The following is a 7,500-nucleotide window of genomic DNA, read 5'->3' on the forward strand; positions in this document are numbered from 1 at the left end:
CCCTCTTCCTCCCTCCCCTCCCCTCCCCTCTCTCTCCCTCCCCCCTCCACCCTTTGTCCACCTCCCTCTTCCTCCCTCCCCTCCCCTCCCCTCCCCTCAACAGGTGGTCGAATGGGTCGAGCCCGAAGACCTGAAGAAGCGGCTCGACCTCCGCCTGGGAGAGGAAGGCATCACCCACTCGATGCTGCTGCACTATCTCAAGAACGTGATCCGATACAGCGTCAAGACCGGTCATCCGTACTTCATCAACCAGCTCTTCTCGAGGTGGGATCAACTGGATGGATGGATGGATGGATAAGTGGGTGGATGAGTGGGTGGGTGGATGGATGGATGGGTGGGTGGATGGATGGACGGTGATTTCTTTTTTTTCGTTTTTTTTTTCTTCTTTTTTTGTCAACTGTTACATTTAGTTTGTCTTTTTTTTCTTTTACTTTTAATTTTGATTCTGTTTACCCGTTTACGCATTCTCCCTTTCTCTCATTTTCCCTTTCTCGGACATCTAATTTGTGTCAACCATATTATCTGGTCCCGTTTATCACCTTCAGATAGTATCTCTCAATACTCACTTTTTTTTAACTAATTCTCTTTTTTACTAATTCTCTCTATCCGTTTTCTTCCTCCTCCTTTCACTTTCTCTCTCTCCTCTCCTCTCTCCTCTCTTCTCTCTCCTCTCTCTCTCTCTCCTCTCTCTCTCTCTCCTCTCTCTCTCTCTCTCTCTCTCTCTCTCTCTCTCTCTCTCTCTCTCTCTCTCTCTCTCTCTCTCTCTCTCTCTCTCTCTCTCTCCTTCTCTCTCTCTCTCCCTCCCTCCCTCTCTCTCTCTCCCCCTCCCTCCCTCCCTCCCTCTCTCTCTCTCGCCCGTTTAGCACACACGAAATTCCACTTCAGCCATATCCCGCTGCCACCGGTGTGAACAATGGGCCAAATTAACTTCCAGGCCGGATTCAAAGGGACCTAAAGGCTTTGCACGTAATGCCCGCCTCCGCCGCTCTGGCCTCCATTTTCTATGATGGGGTCACTTCGTTATTTTGTCGTTTTTCTTTTCTTTTTTTCTCCTTGTTTTTCTTGTTATCATTTTGGGAGTGCTTTTATGTTTGTTCTTGATATTTTTCTTCATCTTCCATTTGTTTTTGTTTTTGTATTTCTTTTTCTTCTTTTTGTTGGTTTTTTACTTCTGGTTGAGCCTCTTCTTCTTCTTCGTTTTTTTCTTCTTCTTAATCTTCTTCTTCTCCTTCTTCTTTTCCTTCTTTTTCTCCTTCCATTTCTCTTTCTTCTTCTTTTCATCTTCTTCTTCTTCTTCTTCTTCTTTTCTTCTTCTTCTTTCCCCTCCTCTTTTTATCCATCTTCTCCTTCATAGATCACAGTTTGTCTTGAAATCTGCAACAGGCACCACGTGACCCATCCCTAAAGTAGATATATTTTTATGCAAAAGTGCCCGCCGCGTCAACAGCTACAGATAAACAAACATTTTGATTCTTTTTATTATCTATTAATATCCGGAATGTCTTTGATTCGAGGGCCCGAGTTGACGGATTAACAAAGGTTGATTGACACAGCAGCCTCGGTGGCGGAAAAATCTTTTTGCCGAATACTCTTTGCTTTACATTTTATATTTGTTTGTTTACATCCATCACGCAGAATTTTTCCTTACTCTTGGTTGGTTTTGATAGTTGCTTAGATAGAAATATATAAGTAGAGATAGACAGCCAATGCTTCTGCCTTTAAGTGCCTGGTATTCCATCTTCTCTTATGGCACAAACTTTCCATAAATTTTCTTTCTTTTCCGTTTTCTTCCTTATCCCAGCACTAATCAAGTGGGCAGCTCTTTATAAAATAACGTAGATGTTTTCTTGATATTTCTAGATAGATAAAGTAAAGATAGATACCGTACGAGTTACATGGGTAGAATATAAATATCTCCCTCCCTCCCTTATATTAATACAGAGACAATATAGCTTCATATACGTAAAATTTTATAGATAGATAGATAACCAATGAGATAAATAGGTAGATATATATTGTATGTGTGAATGCGATAAACCTTATATCCTAAAATAACAATCACAAGATAACTCTAGAGCACTGAATGTATATTAACATACTTTAACATTTCTACAGATATGATATTTTCCTCCTTTTTGGTGAACAGTTTGGATGTGTATGGATTGGTAGGCCAGTGGGTGACGGATGCTCTCAATCCATCAGTGTATACATACGAAGTCGCTCCTGTCTTCACCATTATGGAAAACGAGGTACGCGACTTTGCGCTTTCGTGTTTCATTTGTCTTTGAAGCTCAGTTGCTGGGAGCCATTTTGAATTATTTATGCACTTCCGTTTTGTTTTTAATGTATTAAATCATTGATGATAACGGTATTATCTAATATAAGTGATTATGATTTTATTCCTTTTGGCAATGCGTGTTTTCTGGCTATATCTCATCATTGATAATAACGATGCCATATTAAAAAAAAAAAAAATCGACGCTATTCCATACAATTATCCCAAGTCCCAAACGGATATATCAAGTATCTAAAACAGCATTTACTATTTCAAATACCCGATAACCCTCACATACTATCTAAAATCCTCCATACTACTTTAAAAATACCGAAATATACCCGCCCTCACGCGCCCTCACATGCCCCAGGTCCTAACCAGCATGGCGGCGCTGGTCGGGTACACGCAACACGACGGTCTCTTCGCGCCGGGAGGTTCCATTGCAAACATGTATGGCATGTTGCTCGCTCGATACCGACGCTTCCCCGAGATCAAGGTGAGTTTGCTTGAGTTTGCTTGAATTTGCTCGAGTTTGCTTGAGTTTGCTTGGATTTGATTGAGTTTGCTTGGATTTGCTTGAGTTTGCTTGGATTTGATTGAGTTTGCTTGGATTTGATTGAGTTTGCTTGGATTTGATTGAGTTTGCTTGGATTTGATTGAGTTTGCTTGGATTTGATTGAGTTTGCTTGGATTTGATTGAGTTTGCTTGGATTTGATTGAGTTTGCTTGGATTTGATTGAGTTTGCTTGGATTTGATTGAGTTTGCTTGGATTTGATTGAGTTTGCTTGGATTTGCTTGAGTTTGCTTGGATTTGCTTGGATTTGATTGAGTTTGCTTGGATTTGATTGATTTTGCTTGGATTTGATTGAGTTTGCTTGGATTTGATTGAGTTTGCTTGGATTTGATTGAATTTGCTTGAGTTTGATTGAGTTTGCTTGGATTTGATTGAGTTTGCTTGGATTTGATTGAATTTGCTTGGATTTGCTTGAGTTTGCTTGGATTTGATTGAGTTTGCTTGGATTTGCTTGAGTTTGCTTGGATTTGATTGAGTTTGCTTGGATTTGATTGAGTTTGCTTGGATTTGATTGAGTTTGCTTGGATTTGCTTGAGTTTGCTTGGATTTGCTTGAGTTTGCTTGGATTTGATTGAGTTTGCTTGGATTTGCTTGAGTTTGCTTGGATTTGATTGAATTTGTTTGAGTTTGATTGAGTTTGCTTGGATTTGCTTGAGTTTGCTTGGATTTGCTTGGATTTGATTGAGTTTGCTTGGATTTGCTTGAGTTTGCTTGGATTTGCTTGGATTTGATTGAGTTTGCTTGGATTTGCTTGAGTTTGCTTGGATTTGCTTGAGTTTGCTTGGATTTGCTTGGATTTGATTGAGTTTGCTTGGATTTGCTTGGATTTGATTGAGTTTGCTTGGATTTGCTTGGATTTGCTTGAGTTTGCTTGGATTTGATTGAGTTTGCTTGGATTTGATTGAGTTTGCTTGGATTTGATTGAGTTTGCTTGGATTTGATTGAGTTTGCTTGGATTTGCTTGAGTTTGCTTGAGTTTGCTTGATTTTGCTTGAGTTTACTTGAGTTTGCTCGAGTTTGCTAGGACGTTTGCTATGTATATGGGAGTGGAAAATGGTTGGGAGTTGTTGAAAGTTGTGCGTGAGGAAGATTAATTGAGGATGGATTGGTTGATTAGTTACGGTGGTGATATTTGTGGTTGATTGATTGATTGATTGTGTGGTGATGGTGATGAATATGGTTTTGATTGTGATGATAACACTGACGATTGCAACGATCATCATTATCATCATGATAATAACGAAATCACTAATATTTGTATTAGTACTATTACTCTTGTTGTTATCATTGGTATTATTATTATCATGATTGTTATTGTTATGATTGTTGTTTTTATCATTATTTGTGTTATTATTATCTCATATCATCAATACTATTGTTATTATTAGCATCAAGATTATTATTATTATTATTATTATCATTATTATTATTATTATTATTATTATTATTATTATTATTATCATTATCATTATAATTGTTGTTATTACTATTAATATCACTCAGAACTCCCTCAAAGAGATAGTGTACGCTGGCAATATATCGGCAACCCCTTTTCACCCTCTTAGTCCCTCTACTGGACACGTGTAAATACACACACACACACAAAGACAACACACACACAAACACACACACACACACACACACACACACACACACACACACACACACACACACACACAAACACACACACACACAAACACACACACTTTTTTCTCTTTTTTTCTTCTTTTTTTCTTTTTTTTCTTTTTTTTCTCCTACATCTATATACACATAACTCCCATACGTCCTGCATTCTTTCCAGCGTTCGGGCGTGAGCGGACTAGGGCGTCTGGTGGCATTCACCTCAGTAGACGCCCATTACTCGAACACCAAGTCGGCCATGACACTGGGTCTCGGCTCTGACAACTTGGTGCTTGTCAACGTCGACGAGGAGGGAAGGTATAGTGACTATAGTGACTTGTGTTGTCTCTGGGGTGACTACAGTGAGTTGTGTTGTCTCTGGGGGTGACTACAGTGAGTTGTGTTGTCTCTGGGGTGACTACAGTGACTTGTGTTGTCTCTGGGGGGTGACTACAGTGAGTTGTGTTGTCTCTGGGGTGACGACAGTGAGTTGTGTTGTCTCTGGGGTGACTGCAGTGAGTTGTGTTGCCTCTGGGCTGACTACAGTGACTCGTGTTGCCTCTGGGGTGACTACAGTGACTTGTGTTGTCTCTAGGGTGACTGCAGTGAGTTGTGTTGCCTCTGGGGTGACTACAGTGACTTGTGTTGCCTCTGGGGTGACTACAGTGACTTGTGTTGTCTCTGGGCTGACTACAGTGACTCGTGTTGCCTCTGGGCTGACTACAGTGACTTGTGTTGCCTCTGGGGTGACTACAGTGACTTGTGTTGTCTCTGGGCTGACTACAGTGACTTGTGTTGCCTCTGGGCTGACTACAGTGACTCGTGTTGCCTCTGGGCTGACTACAGTGACTTGTGTTGCCTCTGGGCTGACTACAGTGACTCGTGTTGCCTCTGGGCTGACTACAGTGACTTGTGTTGCCTCTGGGCTGACTACAGTGACTCGTGTTGCCTCTGGGCTGACTACAGTGACTTGTGTTGCCTCTGGGCTGACTACAGTGACTCGTGTTGCCTCTGGGCTGACTACAGTGACTTGTGTTGCCTCTGGGCTGACTACAGTGACTCGTGTTGCCTCTGGGCTGACTACAGTGACTCGTGTTGCCTCTGGGGTGACTACAGTGACTTGTGTTGTCTCTGGGCTGACTACAGTGACTTGTGTTGCCTCTGGGCTGACTACAGTGACTCGTGTTGCCTCTGGGGTGACTACAGTGACTCGTGTTGCCTCTGGGCTGACTACAGTGACTTGTGTTGCCTCTGGGCTGACTACAGTGACTCGTGTTGCCTCTGGGCTGACTACAGTGACTTGTGTTGCCTCTGGGCTGACTACAGTGACTCGTGTTGCCTCTGGGCTGACTACAGTGACTCGTGTTGCCTCTGGGCTGACTACAGTGACTCGTGTTGCCTCTGGGCTGACTACAGTGACTTGTGTTGCCTCTGGGCTGACTACAGTGACTCGTGTTGCCTCTGGGCTGACTACAGTGACTTGTGTTGCCTCTGGGCTGACTACAGTGACTCGTGTTGCCTCTGGGCTGACTACAGTGACTCGTGTTGCCTCTGGGGTGACTACAGTGACTTGTGTTGTCTCTGGGCTGACTACAGTGACTTGTGTTGCCTCTGGGCTGACTACAGTGACTCGTGTTGCCTCTGGGCTGACTACAGTGAGTTGTGTTGTCTCTGGGGTGACTACAATGACTTGTGTTGTCTCTGGGCTGACTACAGTGACTTGTGTTGCCTCTGGGCTGACTACAGTGATCCGTGTTGCCTCTGGGCTGACTACAGTGACTCGTGTTGCCTCTGGGCTGACTACAGTGACTCGTGTTGCCTCTGGGCTGACTACAGTGACTTGTGTTGCCTCTGGGCTGACTACAGTGACTCGTGTTGCCTCTGGGCTGACTACAGTGACTTGTGTTGCCTCTGGGCTGACTACAGTGACTCGTGTTGCCTCTGGGCTGACTACAGTGACTCGTGTTGCCTCTGGGGTGACTACAGTGACTTGTGTTGTCTCTGGGCTGACTACAGTGACTTGTGTTGCCTCTGGGCTGACTACAGTGACTCGTGTTGCCTCTGGGCTGACTACAGTGAGTTGTGTTGTCTCTGGGGGTGACTACAGTGACTTGTGTTGCCTCTGGGCTGACTACAGTGACTCGTGTTGCCTCTGGGGTGACTACAGTGACTTGTGTTGTCTCTGGGCTGACTACAGTGACTTGTGTTGCCTCTGGGCTGACTACAGTGACTCGTGTTGCCTCTGGGCTGACTACAGTGACTTGTGTTGCCTCTGGGCTGACTACAGTGACTCGTGTTGCCTCTGGGCTGACTACAGTGAGTTGTGTTGTCTCTGGGGTGACTGCAGTGAGTTGTGTTGTCTCTGGGGTGACTGCAGTGAGTTGTGTTGCCTCTGGGCTGACTACAGTGACTCGTGTTGCCTCTGGGCTGACTACAGTGAGTTGTGTTGTCTCTGGGGTGACTACAATGACTTGTGTTGTCTCTGGGCTGACTACAGTGACTTGTGTTGCCTCTGGGCTGACTACAGTGACTCGTGTTGCCTCTGGGCTGACTACAGTGACTCGTGTTGCCTCTGGGCTGACTACAGTGACTTGTGTTGCCTCTGGGGTGACTACAGTGACTTGTGTTGTCTCTGGGCTGACTACAGTGACTTGTGTTGCCTCTGGGGTGACTACAGTGACTTGTGTTGTCTCTGGGCTGACTACAGTGACTTGTGTTGCCTCTGGGCTGACTACAGTGACTTGTGTTGCCTCTGGGGTGACTACAGTGACTTGTGTTGCCTCTGGGCTGACTACAGTGACTTGTGTTGCCTCTGGGGTGACTACAGTGACTTGTGTTGCCTCTGGGCTGACTACAGTGACTCGTGTTGCCTCTGGGCTGACTACAGTGACTTGTGTTGCCTCTGGGGTGACTACAGTGACTTGTGTTGTCTCTGGGCTGACTACAGTGACTCGTGTTGCCTCTGGGCTGACTACAGTGACTCGTGTTGCCTCTGGGCTGACTACAGTGACTTGTGTTGCCTCTGGGGTG

The 7,500-nt window shown here is 44.5% G+C and overlaps 1 protein-coding gene across 2 annotated transcripts in view; it reads left to right on the forward strand.

The window, feature by feature from the left end:
• Positions 1-7,500, forward strand: part of b (glutamate decarboxylase-like protein black) — a 21,661-nt gene that overhangs the window by 6,675 nt on the left and 7,486 nt on the right. For both annotated transcript variants that reach the window (XM_086552193.1, XM_086552194.1), the window contains exons 3-6: positions 104-264; positions 2,147-2,249; positions 2,646-2,771; positions 4,652-4,788. In XM_086552193.1, the coding sequence (XP_086408319.1) occupies positions 104-264; positions 2,147-2,249; positions 2,646-2,771; positions 4,652-4,788 (527 nt within the window). The remainder of the gene's footprint in view (positions 1-103; positions 265-2,146; positions 2,250-2,645; positions 2,772-4,651; positions 4,789-7,500) is intronic.

Source organism: Penaeus japonicus, unplaced genomic scaffold (genome assembly GCF_977035675.1).
Source record: "Penaeus japonicus unplaced genomic scaffold, GWHDUDI00000001_assembly GWHDUDI00000026, whole genome shotgun sequence".
Lineage (NCBI taxonomy): Eukaryota > Metazoa > Arthropoda > Malacostraca > Decapoda > Penaeidae > Penaeus > Penaeus japonicus.